At 55.1% G+C, this 19,139-nt stretch overlaps 2 protein-coding genes across 9 annotated transcripts; one reads left to right on the plus strand and one right to left on the minus strand.

Annotated features, from left to right (window-relative positions):
• The first annotated feature begins 56 nt into the window (after positions 1–56).
• On the plus strand, positions 57–8,185 carry FAM104A (family with sequence similarity 104 member A). 3 transcript variants are annotated; one of them, XM_027654321.1, is made up of 5 exons: positions 1,965–2,055; positions 3,359–3,491; positions 5,653–5,694; positions 5,972–6,034; positions 7,538–8,185. In XM_027654321.1, exons 2-5 carry the CDS (start codon positions 3,459–3,461, stop codon positions 7,772–7,774), a joined length of 375 nt encoding a protein of 124 aa, XP_027510122.1. In that variant the 5' UTR covers positions 1,965–2,055; positions 3,359–3,458; the 3' UTR covers positions 7,775–8,185. The 3 variants fall into 3 exon arrangements, with proteins under 3 accessions (XP_027510120.1, XP_027510121.1, XP_027510122.1); XM_027654319.1 differs by lacking the exons at positions 3,359–3,491; positions 5,653–5,694 and adding an exon at positions 57–205 and having other exon boundaries at positions 1,959–2,055; XM_027654320.1 differs by lacking the exons at positions 3,359–3,491; positions 5,653–5,694; positions 5,972–6,034 and adding an exon at positions 57–205 and having other exon boundaries at positions 1,959–2,055.
• Positions 8,186–8,687: 502 nt separating this feature from the next.
• Positions 8,688–17,677, minus strand: COG1 (component of oligomeric golgi complex 1). 6 transcript variants are annotated; one of them, XM_027654314.1, is made up of 15 exons: positions 17,414–17,677; positions 16,694–16,938; positions 15,757–15,938; positions 15,224–15,394; positions 14,992–15,145; positions 14,318–14,528; positions 13,392–14,174; positions 12,987–13,133; positions 11,962–12,123; positions 11,544–11,671; positions 10,934–11,042; positions 10,383–10,492; positions 10,216–10,291; positions 9,809–9,845; positions 8,759–8,854 (listed from the first exon to the last, which is right to left on the minus strand). In XM_027654314.1, the coding sequence occupies exons 1-14, from the start codon at positions 17,669–17,671 to the stop codon at positions 9,828–9,830; spliced, it is 2,754 nt and encodes a 917-aa protein (XP_027510115.1). In that variant the 5' UTR covers positions 17,672–17,677; the 3' UTR covers positions 8,759–8,854; positions 9,809–9,827. The 6 variants fall into 6 exon arrangements, 5 of the variants coding, with proteins under 5 accessions (XP_027510112.1, XP_027510115.1, XP_027510117.1 ...); XR_003529516.1 differs by having other exon boundaries at positions 8,771–8,854; positions 9,809–9,981; XM_027654316.1 differs by having other exon boundaries at positions 8,796–8,854; positions 9,795–9,845.
• Between the last annotated feature and the right edge of the window lie 1,462 nt (positions 17,678–19,139).

Here is a 19,139-nt window from a genome sequence, read left to right on the forward strand (position 1 = left end):
CGCGCGCTGTGACGTCACGGGGGCGAGGCGGCGGCGGCGGAAGCGGCGGCGGGGCCGGGCCGGGCCGCGCTGCCCCCCCCCCCAGCCCTCAGAGACCCCTCAGAGACACCCCCGCCCTCAGAGACCCCCCGCAGCCCCCTCACAGCCCCCGCGCCGCCATGAGCTGCCGGCAGCCGCTGCCGAGCGAGCGCGGAGCCAGACAGAGGTGGGCGAGGGGAGCACGGCCTGAGGGCGGGGGAGGAGGGCGAGGGGGCCTCCTGGAGCGGCCCCGAGGGCACCGCACCGGGAGGGGCGGGGGGGGCGGTGGAGGGGGTGGGTTGAGGCGGAGGGGAGGGAGGGGGAGAGCGGGGAGCGGTCCCCGGGGCGCCGGGAGGGGGTAAAGTGGGGCTGGGGAGGTGGGGGTTTGGGTAGGGGGCGTTGGGTGCGATCGGGAGGTCGAAGGGGCGTAGGGGATGCGGAGGGTGCGGGGGGCTCCGGGGGTGTTTATGGGATCGGTGGGGAAGGGGAGGTGGTGAGGGAGAAAGCAGAGGGACCACGGGGCATGTGGGAGCCGGGCTGTGCCCAGGGTTGTGGGGCGGTGGGGTCATGGAATGGTTTGGGCTGAAAGGACCTTAAAGCCCATCCAGTGCCACCCCCTGCCGTGGGCAGGGACACCTTCCATGGACCAGGTTGCTCCAAGCCCCGTCCAACCTGACCTGGAGGGGTTGAGGGAAGGAGGGATCCAGAGGCAACACAGACGTGTCCCTTCCACGGACAGTGGTGCTGGGAGAGGGGGGAGCCGCTGGACGGGGTTTGGTGTCTGTGGCCCCGGGGGTGGGGGAGCTCTGGGCTGTGGGCGTGGGCCAGATCCCGCAGCTGAGTGTGCTGTCTGTGAGAAAAGATCCGGCTAAAAATACCTCCCCCGAGCCTGTTTTGACTCATTCGAGCATGGATTAATTTTAGGCACCAGCAGAGCTCCATCCTGTGCTTTGGATGGTGCTGAGATCCTGGGTGACTTGTCATGTTTGTACAGTGGGAAGAAGCCTTTGATGTCAGCATTAAAATTCTGTGGGCTCAGGGGACGGGAATTCTGGGATGATGCTGTGGATCAGCTGCTGGGTTGATGTCACAGAACCATGGTTTAGGTTGGGAGGGACCTTAAAGCCCATCCAGTCCCACCCCTGCCATGGGCAGGGACACCTTCCACTAGCCCAGGTTGCTCCAAGCCCTGTCCAACCTGGCCTTTGAGGTCTTCCCTGTATTGTCTCTAATATGGGAATATCAGCACCACCCCCATCCCATTACCCTCCTTCAAACCCCCCTTTGCATTGATGCCTGCAAAGATCTGGATAAAAATTAGGTCGTTGGTGTGTTAGAACTCTTACTTATCAGGCCAGACAGTACAGGCTGCCATGGGAGGGTGGCAGCTACACCAGAAACAGGGAAGGGTTTGTTTTCTGCGGGGTGTTTCCTGACAAAACTTAATATTTTCACGGAAAATAATGTTGCTCAGGAACGTGACTTGGCTTCAAAAGCTGCCAGAGTGGAGAGACTCGAGAAATCGTGGGTGCTGAGTGCAGGCTCATGTGAGCAGGGTGAATTAATTGGGTGTTTATTGAAATGTGGTCACTGCCACTCATCCTGTTCCCGGCTGTCACTCCAGGGCCCAGGATTATTTTTAGATGTGCAAGGCTGAGAATTGTTCAATGAGTTTATTTGGAAAGATGGTTTTAATGTGAGTCCATGTCCCTTAAAACTGATTTCTTGTGAGAAACAGGATCCTTTTGTCTCTCCCCTCCAACAGCAGCTAAAAGGACAATGTGGGAGTCCACAGCACCTCAGGGGCTTGGATACATCCTTCAGTAATTTACCAAACTTTCCTTTTTTTTTTGGTAGAGGTGCCTTCAGAGAACAAACCAGAAGGTATATCAGTAGGCTGATAATTTGTTTTCTCCCATTCTCCCTGAATTTTCCTTCAGGAAGAGGAGAAGGAATGGCAATGAAGAGGATGGTCACGTTCCCCAGACAAAACGTAGCACCAGGAATTCTGTCCTGCAGGACTCGTGGGACACTGAGGTGAGAGCCTTCCCAGGCCAATGCAGTTTCCTTCCTTGCTGAGTATCCTGTGAATATTTTCATGGAGAGCAGTTATGAAAACACTTCATTTTTTTCCTCAGCTTTGTGTGTGAGGTCGGGAGGTTTGACTTTGTGACATCGGGGATTGGAATCTGTAAAAGGTGGTTGGGAAATCAGCATGTTTCCAGTGAACCTGGTTATCCCTGGCCTGAATATTTCAAATATTCAAATATTCAAATGCAAGTGAAGACACGAGGAAACAATTTGCTGCCCCGTCCAGTTTTGCTGTGTGAGATGAGTTGTGTCCAGAGCTGAGCTGATGATGAGGGTGGATCACGAGTGTGTGTGGTCACTTTGCCCAACCTACTCTCCAGCTTTGCATTTACTTATATTTAGGTGATTATTTGTGGTAGAAAGTATAAAAAAGTAAATCCAACCAGTGCTTATCTGGTGTTTAAAAAACACTCTGCTAGAACTGGTCAGTTGAAGCAAAACTTGCTTGTTCACAGCCAAGATGTTTGGACTCAAACAATTTGGTTTTTACTCATATTTTCCAGGGGGTTTTTTTTGGTGGACATGGGATAAACTGTCTCATGTTTTCTTACCCCTCACCAGACAGGTGTTCTCTTGGTGGAAGTTGTGAGCTGTGGGGTTTATTTGCTTCAAAAAAATGCTGATTTCCCAACTGCTGCCAGGTTTCCTGAGTTGTTGCCCGTATGAATCACCTGAAAATTCACTGTGAGCATTTCTGCTAAGCAGTGTCCTTCTGTTGCAAAACACTCATGGAAAAGAGGGTGCAGAGCAGAGGCTCCCTCCTGGTCTGTGCCCCTGGAAGTCAATGAAATTAATTTCTTTTAAGGTTTTTGAAATACCCTTGTTTTTGTAAAGCCTTCTTACTTTGAAGGGGGACTGTGATGAGTAATTACAGTCTGAATTATTACTGAATTAACTGAATTATTGCAGTTCTGTCGAACTCTTAACTGTTCTTTGCAGAAAATATTTAATGCTGTGTAACTTTGAGCTCTTTTATAATATGGAAATGGTTTCAAATGTGTATTTGTACATTCCTGTTGCGAGGGAGGCTCTTTTAACCTGGTCACCTGTACAAGTAGCTGGTGTGACAGTGACACTGCTGGGCAGTGGTTTAAGAGGTGATGTTCTTCATGAGGGAATTTTCTGGGGTTGAAACTCTCCTGGTTCGCGTGTTGCTCTTTTTCCAGGAGTGAGACTTTGCATTTTTGGGTGTGAGGGGAGAACCATCGCTAGTTTGTTGCCATCTGACACCGAATCACTTGTCCAACAGGTCAAACCCCTCCGTGTGTGTAGAGTAGTTAAAGGCTAAAGCAGCTTTGTGGCGGGAGGAGGAAGAATTTAGTGTGGAACGAGGGATTGAAGTGGGAGTAATGAAATTAAGGATATCAGGAAAAACCTGGATGGTGAGTGGCCAGAAGCACCTTTGCTTGTCGTGTAAACACCTGGTGTTTGGGCAGAGCCACGGAAAGCAGGACTGGCAGTGGTTTTGTGGCCCCACGGGAGGGGTGACCTTAACCCTGTGCTGGGTGTTTGGGTGCTGGAAGGGAGCAGCACGGGCATGGCTGACCCTGGGCAAGGTCACTGCTCAGGCTAACAGAGACTGTGCTTCTTGCATGCTCTTGCCTTGAAAAAGCCTGGGTTTAACACATTAAAGCCTGGTGTGAGGCAGGGGGGAGCTCTCACTGCTGAGGAATGTGCCCACTGGACACACACAGCTTTCCAAACAGCACCGGCCCCTCTCCCCAGGGGACACAACTCACAATGTTGTCTCCTCATGAATAGAGCTTTTTCTCTTTTTTTTTTTTTTTTCCCCCCCTTGTTTTCTTGCTGGATCACAGAACTGAGCATGCCCAGAAATTCAAGCCATGAGATTAAATCAGTATTATTTGAATGTTTGTGAAGGACTTCCTGTGCCAAAGGGAGAAATCCTCGTGCTCATTGTGCACAAGTGCTTCCGATTGGTGTCGCTTGGAAAGTCTCAGCCCGTTGTAGCACTCTTATTTAGTTTCCTGATACTTTGCTGTTTGCAAAGACACCTCTTGATGATTAAAAATTCTCACTGGCTCTAGGATATTGAGCTGGAAAGTGTGTGGGGGAGAAAATTGTGACTTCTGAGAGCACACTGAGAGTCGCTTTCCATCACAGGGCATCACACCCCTGCTTTTTGTGAAACATCACCTCAAGTCCTGATTCCTGTGGCCTTTTTTATTTGGGAGTTACAGAATCACAGGATATTCCGAGTTGGAAGGGAACCCACAAGGATGATTGAGTCCAACTCTTAAGTGAATGTTTCCTCTTGCAGAGTGAGGTCAGTTGGGAACATCACCCCACTGTGACAATCAGGCAGCTGTGTTTTTAAACAGGACTTGGCTTTTGGCAGGATCTCTTCCCATTTTTTTTTTGTCTTAACACATATTGGTCTGAAGAGTGAGATGAAGGGAGGTTTTTTCCTTAGTGGCAGTTCCAACATGGGCTGATTGTGATGTTATCCCTCAGCCCCTCACTTTGAATCCTGCTGCTCACCTGAGCTAGAGCTGATTCCAAAGGATTTGCTGTTTTCTCCCACTGGATTGTCCTTTCACCCAGGACAGGCAGCACCCCTGACTGACTTTTACAGGAGGGAAACTGGGATTCTCTTCAATCTCTCTCAGTGCTGCTTCTTGGCAAATTGCTGTAAGGATGTGCCATTCCTGCCTCTCCTGGAGAAGCCACTCCCAGGTGACAGGCTCCCTCCCTGGGGGGACAGGAAGCCTCTGGAGTTCAGTGCAGGGACTGGCACAGGGCAAACACCTCACTGGAACCACGGCCAACGTTAAACATTAGCGAGGCAGAGCCTCTGCCACGGAACCTCCCTTCCTGTTCAGCCTGTCCTCCCTTGTCCAGGAGATCAGCTGGGCTGTTTTCCCTCTCTCTGGTTAGAAATTCATTGCTGGCCCCTACAGTGAGTCGGGAGGAGTTGAAGAACCTGAGGAATCACCAGTGAAAAACCCTTTGCCCTGATTTTCCCTGGGAAGGAAGCGGGTCAGGGTGTTCTGGCTGACTCCTTCCTTCCTGAATAACTTCTGTAAACCCGAATTTCTCGTGGTTCCTCTTTGTCCTGGCTGATGTGAGGATTCCCCAGCTCTTGGAAACACAGCTGGGTTATCAGCCCATGGCAGCAGTTCCTGCTCGAATCAAATCGTGTCCCCCTCTGTTGAGGAAGGTCTAAAATCCTAAGTGAAAAGCAGACCATGTCTCTGTTAAACTCATCTTGGGGGAGTCTGAGAGCAGCAGGGTGGCTGTTCCTGCAGTTCCTGTCAGGAGGGTCCGAGATGCTGCCACAGATCTGCACATTGATACATTTAACAGCACATCTGTTTGGAAATGAACCTTGTGTAGCTACTCTGAGTGATGTTAAGGGTTAATGAGTCCAGTAAACCTTGAAGCTGCCCTTTTGATAGTTAAAGTAGTCCCAAATTTCACTGGGCTGCTCCCCTCTGCCCTTTTGAAGCTTTGTTGCACTGTGTAGATGCCTGCCATTGCTGACATGATGACTTCAAGGATTCTTTTCTTGTCTAATTGTAGTCCAAATGCGTAACAGAAAGTGCACCACAGCCTGGGGAAATGGTAGGTCTTCGATGGGATTGGGGCAGTGATAAAGGGGTGCTGGTGCTAGTGAACTTTTTGCATTAGAGAACTGGAAATAAAGAGGGTCTGACAAGCCCTGACATCTGTCAACAGCCTTAGGTGCAAGAAGCACTTCCCAGGACACTCTGCCAGCTTTGAAAAACCCGGACATGCACAAAGTAACTGTTACTAACAGCTGGAAATGGTTTGTTGGGGTGTGAAACGGGAGCAGTGGGTGACGCCGGGTTCTCATTTGGCTTTTTACCTTGATTTGCAGAAGGTGGCTGTAACGAAACTCAGTAAGGAACGCAGACTAAAAGGAAACAAAGTGTCCTGTGCGGTGGGTTTCTCTCCAAGGCTGCTGTGGCTCACTCGGCGTAACAGCATCGCGTGTCCCTCTGTGCTGCTGGGCAAGAGGGTGGCCAGTGCCTTTCCTGGCTCCTGCTGTCCTGCCAGGGCTCTCTCCCTCTCTAGACTTAGCAGCTTTAGGAGGAGGAGCTGGTTGTTCCTGTAGTTCCATCTGTGCTTCCTCGGGAATGACTCCCCCTGGGTGTTTCTCCTCAGGGCCCCTGGCTTGGCTTGCTGTGCTCCATCAGAGCTGAAGCGTTTTTGGTGCTTAGCAAAACAGGGGGCTCTGGTAGGGCTGGATGGTCCTGGTGGGTCAGTGCCAGGGGTTGTGGTCCACCCCAAACATCCACAGTGCCTTCCTGGGCCTTGGACACACGTCAGGTGCAGTTTGCACCATTCCTCAGATTGCCTCCTTCTGGATGTGGTGCTGACTGGAAAATCACTGGGGGCTTCTTGAAATTCGTCCTCCTCTGCTGTGGCACAAAGCTTTGACTTCTGTGGCTCAATACTCAGAAAAACGTGGAGTTTTTTGCTGCTCTCACTTGCTCTGGATGCTTGTGCGAATTTACTTATGGGATGGCAGAGTAGCCACTCACTGATTGATTCACCCAAATATTTGCAGGTCCTGACCAGCACATCACACAGTAATAAAATATTTCAGCTGCTGGAACCTTTCCTTAGCAGCCCTTAAAATGCTGTGAGCTGAACAGTTTGATGTCTTTGAATGCCTGAGAATGATGGCTAATGCTCTTCCAGCCATTCCCATGAAATGTGGTTATCCTGAATGCTGGCAAATGAGCCTTGGCCTCTCTGGGACCATATCCTGAGTTCTCTCTGCTGCATATGGAATCTTTCAGTGGCTTTTGCTCTTTTACTGTCCTGTCCAGTGAATTGTCGTGGAATTGTTATGGGACACTACTAGTTCACACTGCCATCCCAGTACTCTGCTGGGAGAAGAGTAGTTGTATCTCTGTCAAGGTGTTCAAAGACTTAAAATGGGTGTCATGGTGCACTTGTTTTTTAACAGCTTCTTGCTTTGGATGCTCCAGATCTCACTTTAGAGGGGTTGTCTTGTAGAAAAGGCTTTGCATGATGCTCCCGTAAAGCCTCTGCTACAACAGCAGTGCCAAACTCCAGCTCCCCCCCTGCCCTGCCTGCCTGTACTGACACATGCAGCTCCCTAGGAATGTTCTTTATTTTCCAATTCTCGGATTAATCCAGCAAACTTCACTAGTGCTAATGTGGGTTTGGGGGCAGAGCTGATGGGTTTAAACCAGAAAGGCTGAAATCCAACATCCTGGAGGTCAGCGAGCCCCGGGTGAAGGATTGCCCCCTCAGCTCTGGGACACTTGTGTTGGCAACAACAACCTGGTAATGCCAGGGGGATTTACTTCAGTCCGTGGGGCTGACAAGCTGGAGGGGAGGGGGTTGGCATAGAGGGGCGAGGGCAGGAGAGGAGTGTCTGATGTTGCTGTTCACCCTCTGTGTGTCCCAGTCCTCCAGCAGCGACAGCGGCAGCAGCAGCAGCTGCAGCAGCAGCATCAACAGCCCCGACAGAGCGTGTGGTGCAGAGTCCAGCCTCAACCCCAGCATTGCGGGATCCAGCCCCGTCTCCTCCCAGCCCTTCCACGAGCAGTCTGCACTAAGCCAAGGTCCTTACTTCCACATCAACCAGATCCTGAAGGAAGCCCACTTCCACAGCCTACAGAGCCGGGGACGCCTCCCTACATGATGACCCAGCAGCTCCCTGCCTTCTGTGAAGGGACAGCACTGTGTAGATTTGATATTTCAACTTCAAAGTTTGTTAACATGGAATTGCACAAAATTGCCTGTTGCCTTTTCAGTCTATATTTGAAATAACAGGTTAACAGGAGATTGTTTACTTGTGGTTTGCTGCACTATTGCAATGCAAAAGGGGCTTTGAAGCAATTTTTATAGGATTCTTTTTGGGATGGTTCTAAAGTGCGTGGCAAGAGGAGACTGAGGAGTCCACATGTGTGTTATAGGATTGCAAACTGTCCAATTCCAATCGACTGCCTAATCTGTTTGTTAGCAAGTTGTTGCTTTCTGTAAAGTTCTCTTAAGCGTTCCTCTTCAGTTTTATAAGTCTTTTTTTAATTTCAATAAACTAGTTAAAAAATGATTTGGCAACATAATTTTTTGAGCATTTAGAGTTAGTAAGAACAGTTAAGAATAGGAGCAGTGACTGCAGGTCCTTAGGCCTGGGCAGCTGTGAGCTCCCACCCAGCTCAGTGTGAGGAGTCTTATCTCACATGAGCCTCACAAGAAAATGTGAAATTAGACCCAGGAGAGCTTGTGCAGGTCCTGCTGGGGCCACTCAGAGCAGGACAGAGGAGTCTTGCCCTGCTCCAGCACCCGTTTCTAGCTGTGAAATGTTTTGTTTTCTGTTAGTGTGTAGGTTGTTTGGGGATTTTTTTTTTTCTTTAATTTGACTTTAAGGTTAACAATGCAAGGAACAGGAGGTGAAAGAGCAGCTCCCCCTCTGCTCCAGCAGCCAGGGGACAAGGACAATCCCGAGGTTCGAGTGACGCACCCTGATCCGGCTGAGAATGGGAAGCACTGACAATCCTGGAGGTGGCACCGGTCCTGCCCAGGGGACAGACGGATCTCAGAGGAGACAGACACACAGCCCAACGTTTTATTTGCTGCTGCCTCACTTGGTCATGCCCGAGAGCCAGCCCAGCTTGAAGAGCGAAGGCGCCGCCGTGTCCTCGTCCTCGGTGACGAGCTGCCTGAACAGGGAGCCCGGGCGAGAGGCCTCGTCTTCTCTGGGGAGCACAGGAGCTGCAACCTGGCAGTTTTTAAACACAGAAGTCACTATAACTGTTACAGCAAACCCGTGATTTGCTCCATACCCTCACAGCCACAGGAGCTGCAAGGTGTAGCCCACAGCAGGAACAGCTCTTCCCAGGCAACCTGACCCACGACCGGCGCGGTGTTGCTGCTGGGGGTTAGTGACAGACAGACACAGGGACAGCAGCACAGCAGCACCTGGCTGTTGTTAGCAGCCAGGGAACTTGGCAGATGGCACTCAGTGCTCAACAAACCCCACATCAACACTCTGAGCTGCAGGGAAGAGGCTGTTGCCCTCAGAGCAAAGGATAACAGCGTGGTAGCAGCACGGCTGTTGCCCTTGCAGAGAGCTCGTCGTGGAGAACTATGGATTTTAACCTCTCCAGGAGTGATTTAGCATTGAAGAAGGAGCAGGCAGCTGTCAGGGATTCTGGGAAGGGTGGCTGGCACAGGATACAGGTGAGGGGAGTGACAGGAGCGAGCCACACATCACTGCACACTTCTATGCTCCACTCCAGCTGAGGTATGAGAGGTAAGGAATACCTTTATTGGGAAGCTTTGGGCTTTTAAACAACCCTTATGTCGTGTCTGGTCCTGAATGGTTCTGAGTAAGGGAGAAAGGAGAGTTGCAGAGTGAACTGAACATCATCTCATGTGATAAAACCAGACCTTTAACTCTTGTCCTGACTCTTGTCAAGGCTCACCAACTTGGCCCACTTGCCAGGACGTCACCACAGATGGATTATTGGGTTGGTAATAACTAAAGGAAATTCCTGCTTCCCACAGCAGTGAGTATTCCTTGGCTCTCACTCAGCACACAGAGCTCCATCTAAGCAGATGTTTTAAACTGGGGGAAATGTAGCAACACAAGGCTTGTCTGCTACAGCTCAGCCACAGGACAGAGCGGAGCCCCTGCGAGAGCAGCACACACTCCTCACACAGGCTGAGGTACCAGGCCAGGCTCCTCGGGGTTAGAGGGCAGCGTCCCACTGCAAAGGAGTTCAGTCATGAGCCACTGTCCTTCAGCCTTTCTTGCAGCCCCTCCTCAATGAACTGTCTTGGATGCATTGCCCTCGAGATGCCTGAGCTGTGTAAATCCTCACTGCATTTCAGGGTGCTTATTGCCTGTTTTGCCACAGAGCAGTGGCCCAAAAATACAGGGGCAAAGGGGTTTTGGTTTTTTTTGAGGGTCGTGGGGAAATCCAACCCATCTCCTGCTGTGTTACCATAATGACTCTCATTTTACCGAAAATAAAAATCAGGTGAAATATTAACTGTTTGGCTACTTTCTTCTTTTCCCCCAAGCTCCAGTGTCATATTGGCAAGATATTCCTATTTGTAGGGCCCAGTTGTACCAACCTGGACTCGCTCTGTGCTCCTGGCAGTGGACTTGCTCTTCCGTGAGCTCGACATACTCAGCGGCAGGAGCCCAAACCTGGAGATGGAAGGAAGAGATACGGGAAGCAGCAATTCCAGACCTGCTTCCCCAGAGACAGGAGGATGCCCGGGAGAGCCGAGGGCCTCACCTGATCTGGCTGGATGCCAAGGGCAGGATGTTGTGCAGCTCCTGGGAGCTCAGTGCCCCACTCCGGCTCGTGTACTGGTTCTCTGTCCCCGTCAGCAAACCAAAGAGAACCTGGAAGGCAGGAAGGAGCTGTTTTGTATTTGGGGAAGAGAACCTGAAAGGCACGAGGAGCTGTCTGAATTTGGGGGCCCTGCAGAGCTGATCACACAGAACACGGTGAGTCCACTGGCATTAAGTTTGAACATGAAGTGTCTCCCTTCCCCCTCTAACTCTTGCTTTTAATTATTCCCACAGTTGAGTTCCAGGCCTGTTTCAGCACTACTTAAGCCACTTAGTGGTGCACAGGCTCCAGTGAATCCTGTTAGATAAAGTTGAGCCAACTCCACGCACGGTGACGCGGCGCAGCCGGCTCAGCCAGCTCCTCTTATCTTCAGCTGGCATTAAATACTCTTCCCATTTCCAAGGAAGTGCCAGTGGTTATCTTTAGGCATTAAGCAGTTTAAAGCCACCCCAGCTGCCCTTCTAAAGGCATTTTGCAGCCCTTTTCCTTACGGAGGTTCTCTGGACCAGGCGGTTCAAGTTGCTGTTCAGGTGTGGAGTGAAAACGTCCAAGTCGAAGGGATCAATGTGTCCCTCCAGGAAGTCGATCACCTTCTCAATCCTGAAAGCAGAGCAGAGGGGTCCTGTCAGGGGTGACATCCTGCTGACAGCTGCTGGTGCCACCTCTGAAGCAGCCAGGATTTCCTCTCTGAGGTGACTGAGCAGAACAGGAATTGCTCAGCGGAACAGCAGCTGCCTGAAGGGTTTGCAGCTCTTACACAACCCACAGCAGCTGCTGTGGCAGAGGAACCTTCTCCCTCTTCCACTGAAAGATGCCTCAGACTGGAGCACACACAAGGCTTTAACTCCCAGGTGGAAGCTTAACAGTTCTCTGCAGGGAATCCTCTGAGGGTATCCCTGGTGTCCCATGGACACAGTGGGTACACAAGGAGAGGGGAACAAGCTGCTGCCTCAGGCACTGGCCACAGAGTCCCACCCCTCCCCTATTTTAAGGTGAGCTCAGTGTTGGTGCAGTGTCAGAGCTTGGAGCCTGCACTGCCCGACTCCTGTGACTGTTGTAGGGCCCCTGCTGAAGGATCTGAACCCCAGAACTGCACCTCACCCAGAGTCCTGCTTGATCCTGCTGGGCTTCCCCTCCTCACCCTTGGCTGTCAGGATGATGCTGAGGTACCGCAGGTCGTAGAGTAACTGCAGAGCTCTGGTCTGGGTCAGGGGGAAGGTGTCCACCTTCTGAAACAGGACAGGCAGCAATGGGGCTCTTCCCTGGCACAGAGAGGGCTGTCCAAGGGGAACATTTGAAAACACCAGCCCCAAGACACAACCAACCAAACTGAGCTGGTGTGAGTGTGAAACGTGGTGTCTGATCCCCTGCTGCCTCAGCTTTGGGTGAGTGTTTAAGAGTGTCCCCTTTCCAGCTCTCATGAACAGACACTTTCTGTTCCAAGGGACAGGAGCATGTGCATCCCTGCATTCCCAGCCACCCTCCCATCCCACACCCCCTGCAGATCCCACCCACGAACCTTCTCCTGCTTCTGTTCCATGAGCTTTTGGTAGGCAGCGAGCACCTCTGCCATGCAGGTCCTCAGCAGCTCCTGCAGGGTCACCTTGGGAAGAGTGTGGCCACCCACCCGATTCACCTCCTGGCACAGGCTGAACAGGAGGCACTGGACGTGCCAGGAGGGCTGTGGAAAAGAACAGTGTTTACTTCCACGTGGTCTGGGAGCTCTGTTTGCTTTAGCAGCACCACATCCCTTCACTTGGGTGGTGGGAGCTTCCTGCTTCCTCAGCAGCCATGAAGCTTTGTCCCCACAGCCTGGCTCAGGCATCTCCTGGGCTTTGATTTACTGACACCCTGGATTTTGGGTTCCAGCAGCCCTCAGAGTCCCACCAGAAGTGGGACCTGGGTGTGGTGAGAACAGAATTGCTTGTTGTGCCCGTCCTGTCACCACTGACCCTGCTCTGAACACCTGCTCCTCGGGGTTGTTTCTCCCTCGCTCTTCTCTATCCCAAGCTCTCATCCTGCTGCTTTTTCCCTCAGAATCAATAAAATTCACTGGATAAGGTTCACTACAGAAGACTATTGCCTTGTCCAGCCCCTCCTGTGCTGTGCAAACACAGAACTCACTCCTGGCCTGGCCCTCCTCCCCCTCCCGACTGCCACCTGTTTTGTCCCAGGTCCTTCCTGCACCACCTCCACACCCAAGGAAAACCACACACTTGGTTCCCTTAGGATTTCACCATCCCACTGCTGCAGCCCTGTCCTTCAGGGCATGCAATTTCCATGAAATCTCTCTCCTGGGACCTCTGTGTTTAAACCAAAGTCCTTCTCTGGCTCAGTTTTACAGGATCTGGGCCAGTCTTCTTCATTGGAATAAACAGCAGCAAGGATCTATTTCCTTCCTGTGACCTCTATCCTTACAAAGTGAGTATCTCAAAGAGCACCAGAGAGTGTTTGTCCTCTGCTCATGACACCAAACAGCTCCCCAGCAGGGCAGCACGTGGGGTGGAACCCAGTGCTCTCCTCCCCCCAGCCTGCTCCTCGTACCTGCACAGGCAGCCGGATCTTTGACGTTACGCTGCTCCCAGACTCCGTTTCCTCCTGGATTTCAATTTCATCCCAGTTGGTGGCTGTGGCCAGGACAGAACCAGCCGTGTCCAGCAGCAGCGTGTGGGTGAAGCACTGAACCAGACTCTGGAGCACAAACCCAAAAGCCCCAGTGAGAGGACAGACAGCTCTAACAGGACCAAGGACAGACAGCCTGCCCTGCCTGTGATCCCCACATCCCCCACACCTCCCAAAGCAACCCATGGAGACCATCCCACTGGAGTCCCCTCCGAGCTGCCACCCCCTCCTCTCCCAGCAGCCTGGCGAGCTCTTGGCAGCCAGGGCCGACCCCAGGGAGGGAACCCCACACTGGAATCAGCTCTGAGGAGGGACACAGCTCCTTACCTTGGTGACAGCTGAGCTCCAGATCTGATAAGCCAACAGGCTCTGCTGCAGGAGCTCTGCCTTCAGGCCCTGCCACTTGGCCTGCTCAGGGGTCACTTCCTGGGCCTTCCCCTTCCCCAGCTTCTTGTTGGAGCGCGTTTCCTTGGGCACCGTGTCCGTGCCACCCTCCTGGCCCAGGACACAGCGCTGCAGGTGAGGGCACAGCTCGGGCAGGGACTGGCACAGCCTGGCCATGAACAGGACGGCGTTGAGCCGGGCATCGCCAGGGGGGCCCAGCTGCCCCCCCAGCAGGCCCTGGGCACTCTGGAGCTCCTCCCTGACGCAGCCCAGCACGTGCTGGACGCAGGCGACGCACTGGTCACGCAGCAGCCCCCGCACGGTGCCGGCGTCGGCGAAGCGGTCGAAGGCAGAGCGCGGCTGCACCGCCGGCTCCTTGGGCACCGAGGGCTCCGCGGGGAGGTAGGACAGGAGGTCATCCAGCCTGGCCTTCAGCTTGGAGTCCAGGGCCGAGCAGAAGCTCTGCACGCACGGCGTGAGCGCCTGCGCCTTCATGGCCAGCCCGCTGCGGGCGAAGGGCCCGCGCTGCCCCACGCTCACCCACGCCGCGTCCGCCGGCAGGTCCCCGGGGCCCTCCGACCACAGGAACAGCGCCACGTTGTGCTCCAGCTGGATCTGCTTGCTCAGGGCAGAGCTGCCCGGTTTGACTTCCAGTTCCTGCAAGGCTAAAGCGAGCAGCTGCTTGGAGCTGCTGGAGATGGAGTCGAACCCGTCTTTGGTCAGAGTCTGGAACAGAATCAGGAGGGGGGAAAAGCAGCTTTAAATGTGCCACTTAAACACGCCCTGAGCGCTGCTGACAGGCACCAGTGTGGGCTGGCTGGGACAAGGGAGGGGGCACAGGGCAAGGCTCCCCCCAGCTCAGCACCCACCTGCAGCCTGTCCAGGAAGAGCTGCTGCAGCAGGTCCTCCCAGAGGGACACGGGCCTGTCCAGGAGCCGCCGGCACATGGCCTCCCAGCTGTGGCTGCCTGACTCGCTGGAGAGCAGCTCCCACACGGCATCTCGGATCCCTGCCAGCCCCTTCATGCTCCTCACGTACACCAGCAGGCTGCTGACCCCGGCCCTGATGTCATCACTGCACCTGAAGGCAACATTTCACCGCTGGGCTGGGAGCACAGTGCTCCAGGAACGGGGAGGCAGCTCACGGAGACCAGGTGGCTCCATCAAATATTGGGACAGGGCTGTGAAGGGGAGGCAGGAAATGGCCTGCTGGGATAGGGCAGAGCTGGCAACTACATAAAGGGGGTCTGGCTTCCCACACACAGTCCCAGGAAGGAGGAGAAAGAAGGTGCTGGGTTAAGGGCCAAATGAGCCAAGTAAGGCATCTTCTTGCCCTTTACTCTGTGCTTGTTTGCTGGTGGTTGGGGGATTGTGTACAGACAAGTCTCTGTGTGGCCCAGCTGGGCTGTTGTGTCCCAGTATTCCAGCCTGTCTAACTGAGGATGAGGGATGAGGTGGTCAGGGAATCTGGGGTTGCTCTGTGCTGCCCAGGGGTCACACAGAGCCTGGGAGAGCCCTGCAAAGGGGGCCCCTGCGCCACTCACATGCTGATCCACTGCTGCAGGGTCTCCCTGAGGTGCTCCTGGCTGATGGGGTGTGCCAGGGTCCGCAGGGCTGGCTGGAATTCCACCACGGACTCTGGCAGGTACTTGAACCAGCTGCTCAGCTTCAAGTCCTCCTCCAGAACCCCCCCTCTGCCTGGAAGCACAGGGTCAGGGATGAGCCCAGCACAGGGGCACCCTCCTGCCTGCACACCGGGGTGGGGGCAGTGCTCACCTGCAGGGTGCTGGCCTGTGGTGCTCTCCAGGGTGGAGAAGAGCAACCCACAGGGCAGGGCTGGGTCCGGGGACATCCCCTCAGGCACGGTGTAGAACAGAGCGTGAGCCTGGTACAGGGTGGTGGTGAGCAGCTCCATCAGGGAACACACCTGAGCCTTGATACCTGCACCTGCAGGGAAACCACGCTGAGCCCAGGCAGCCCCTCCAGCAGGTGTGAGTGGCACCCTGTTCTAAGGCTTTTGAGTTAGGGAAACCTTCCAGAGAAGGGCTGGAGCGTGAAGGACTCAGCCTCGTGCCCCACTCCTTCCCCATCACAGGTGGGCTTGGCTTAAGACCCCGAGAACTGCTAATTTTTGTGTACTGTGGAGGTCTTTTGCTGCTGGGGCAAAGCGCTGCCAGCAGTGACAGGACGTGGCTGTGTCCCTGCCACCGTGAGATCTATGGGAAAAACATGGGAATAACCCCCCTCGTTCTGGGGGCAAGGGAAGGGTCACCCCGACTCTCCCAGGGACACATCCCGGTGGCACTGACCGTGGTGTGGCTGGTTGAGCAGCTGCTGGATGGCCATTTTCCTGGCCAGGAGGAAGTCAGCCAGGGCCTGGCGTGGGGAGCTGTCCTCCAGCAGCATGATGGCACACAGGGCCTCGGCCACCGCCTGGTCCGACACCGCCCGCGACCGCAGCAGGGCCTTGCTCTCCTGCAGGATGGTGGATCTGCCCGGGGAACAGGGTGGGGGGTCACTGGGGGCTGTGTCTGACCGAGCCATTCAGGTGGTGTGTGATAACCACCAAGCCAGGGTGTTATTTTCCCAGATATAAGAGGGACTGTCAGGGTGTTATGGGGCTGGGTGAGGTGTTTGTGTCCCACAGCTGGTCTCGGGCTCACGGAGTGGTTTGGGTTGGGAGGGACCTTAAAGCTGCCTGGTCCCTGTCAGCTGCAGCCTGTCATGGTGTACCTGCTGGCCATGGGATACTCCCCAGAATCCCCTGCCTTCCCTGCCTGCTGGCTTTCCAGGGGCATTCCTGGAGTGTTGTGCTCCCAGATTTGACACTTGGCACAGCCCAGGGATCCTGCCAGTGGGCACGTGGCTTTCCTGTGGGATCCTGGGGAGGGATTCAGGTGCAGCTGCCTCACCAAGGGGCAGAGGTACCTAAAGCCCCACAGGTGATTTCTCAGGACAGGTTAAGAATTCCCCCACCCTGATGCAGCCCATGTTCTCTCCTGCCTTCCCTGGGCTGTGTCTGAGTCACACTGAGGTGAAACCCAAATGGTTTGGGTTGGAAGGGATTTTAAAAACAACTCATTCTACCCTCTGCCACAGGCAGGGGACACCTTCCACTACCCCCGGGTTGCTCCAAACCCTGTCCAACCTGGCCTTGGACACTTCCAGGGATGGGGCAGCCACAGCTTCTCTGGGCAACCTGTGCCAGGGCCTCTCCCCCTCCCCACCCGTCCCTTCCCAGCCCACCTGAGGTGGCTGGCAGCGGCCACCTGGCGCAGCAGGATGGGGAACCGGGCGAGGACGGGGCTGCTCCGGGCGCGGGGGGCGTCCAGCTGGAGCTGCCGGCGCAGGTGGGCGCCCAGCAGGTGGAGCCGGGCGGCCGGGAGGTACCGACCCCCCTCCACCGCCCCCCAGACCTGCTCCGGCACCTCCAGCAGCAGCTTCAGCTGAGCCGCCGCCCCATAGAACCCGCGCTGGGCCGGGGGGCGAACCTGGGGGGAGAGAGGAGACAGAAAGGGTGAGTGGGTGGGTGAGAAGAGGGAACTCGGACCCCAGAAATGGGTCAGGGACCCCCAAACATCTCAGGGACCCCAAGAAATGGGATAGGGACCCCAAAACAAGTCAAGAACCCAAGAAATGGGACAGGGATGCCAAAAGTGGGAACATGGACCCCCAAAATGGGATAGGGACCCCCAAACAGGTCAGGGACCCCAAAAATGGGACAAGGACCTCAAAATTAGGTAAGGGACCCAAAAGGAGGTGGAGGGGGAGAGGAGGGGATGAAGGGGTGAAAAGGCGGAGGAAATGGGATGAGGGTGGAAGAAGGGGAGGAAAAAGGGGTGAGAAAGGGGAAAAGAGGGAGGGGCTGGGGTGGGAAGAAGGGCTGATGGAGGGGGAAACAAGGGGTGATGGAGGAGGGCAAGAAGGGGCGATGGCCGCCCCGGGGCCGCCCCCCTCGCCCCTCACCGTGGCCGGGGGCTCGGGCCGGGCCGAGCCGCCCCGCTGCAGCCCCCGCACGGCGCCCAGCAGGCGCTCGGCGCTGCGCCGCATCTCGGCGATGGTGTCGGCCGCCTCGATGAGGTCGCGGTAGCGCTCGCCCACCATCTGCCGCAGCTCCTCCCGCTTCTGCTCGATGCCGGCGCGCAGCCGCCGCTCCACCGCCCGCAGCTCGGCCGCCGTGTGGGCCTCGAACAGCGCCTCGGCCTCGGCGCCCCGCGCCGCCATCGCCCCGGGCCCGGCCGGGCCCGGCGGAGGCGCCGCCGCCGCCATCTTGCTCACGGGAAGGGGCCGGTCCTTCCGGGCCGCGCTGGCGGGGCGCCGCCGCCATCTTTGAGCCGGGCAGAACAGCACCCGGGCGCCGTTTCCATGGCCGCGCCCTCCGCCATCTTTGAGCCGGGCAGAGCTTCACCCGCACGTCGTTGCCATGGCGGCGCCGCCGCCATCTTTGTGCCGGGCAGAGCCGCGTTCCCGTGGCGACGCGCGGGGGGGGAAACATCGCGTTGTTTATTTTATTTATTTATTTATCTGCTTATTTATTTAATTATTCTCTTGCCCGTTTCCCCGGTAAACGGGCCGGGCCCCGCGGCCTGAGGGTGCCGCTCTCGCTCCACACACCCCAGGAGGGGCCGTTTGGGTCTGGGGAGGGCTCGGTACAAACAGCCCCGCTCTGAGCGCCGGGATGTCCCCCCAAAATCCATCCAGGATGGACAGGGCTTGGAGCAACCTGGTCTGGTGGAAGGTGTCCCTGCCCATGGCAGGGGTTTGGGACTGGATGAGCTTTAAGGGTCCTTCCAGCCGGGCAGGAGGGATGCTGGAGTAACCAGGAGTAACTCCCATGGAGTAACCATGGGAGATGCTGGAGTAACCCAGGGTGTGTGGTCTCGTTGTGCCCAAATCCCATAAAACCCCTTTGGTGTTGGAAGTAAGAATGGGAAGAAAAAAAAAAAATCAAGGTTTTTTTTTGGAGTGATTTGTTTTATTTGCACGGTAAGTGGTGATGTTGCTGGGCTGTGCAGCTGTTCAGAGACAAACTTTCAGTTTATAAAATTTCAGTCTCTAGGAGTTGATAAAATTCTGGTTTATGGCAGAGTCAATCTCTTTACACCGGTGTGTTTTCCTCCTCTCCCAGCACACACACTCTTCCCAGGGCTGGTTTCTCCAGCAGATCGACCCCCCCAGCACTTTACACACCCTTGATCTCATCAAATCCAGCCCAGAGGTGTTGCCACCCTGGGAAGAGAAGCTTCCCCTGTCCAGCTGCTCACTCTGAGTCTCTGAGACCCCTCGTGCCTGTTTGTGGTGATGTTTCATGGAGATCGATGGGGGGAAGAACTGGTTGCTCCTTTTCTCTCTCTTGGTTGGACTCCAGGATTGGTGCCTGGTTTGGGTGTCCAGGGAAGGGAAGGGAGCTGGGGAAGGGGCTGGAGCAGCAGGAGCAGCTGAGGGAGCTGGGGGGGCTCAGCCTGGAGAAAAGGAGGCTCAGGGGGGACCTTCTTGCTCTGCAACTCCCTGACAGGAGGGGGGAGCTGGGAGGAGTCGGGCTCTGCTCCCAGGGAACAAGGGACAGGATGACAGGAGATGGCCTCAAGCTGTGCTGGGGGGGGGGTCAGGTTGGATACTGAGAAAATTTCTTCCCTGAAAGGGCTGTCCAGCCCTGGCACAGCTGCCAGGGCAGTGGTGGAGTCCCCATCCC

The sequence above is a fragment of the Corapipo altera genome, unplaced genomic scaffold (genome assembly GCF_003945725.1).
Source record: "Corapipo altera isolate COAL_440 unplaced genomic scaffold, ASM394572v1 343, whole genome shotgun sequence".
In the NCBI taxonomy this organism is placed as follows: Eukaryota; Metazoa; Chordata; class Aves; order Passeriformes; family Pipridae; genus Corapipo; species Corapipo altera.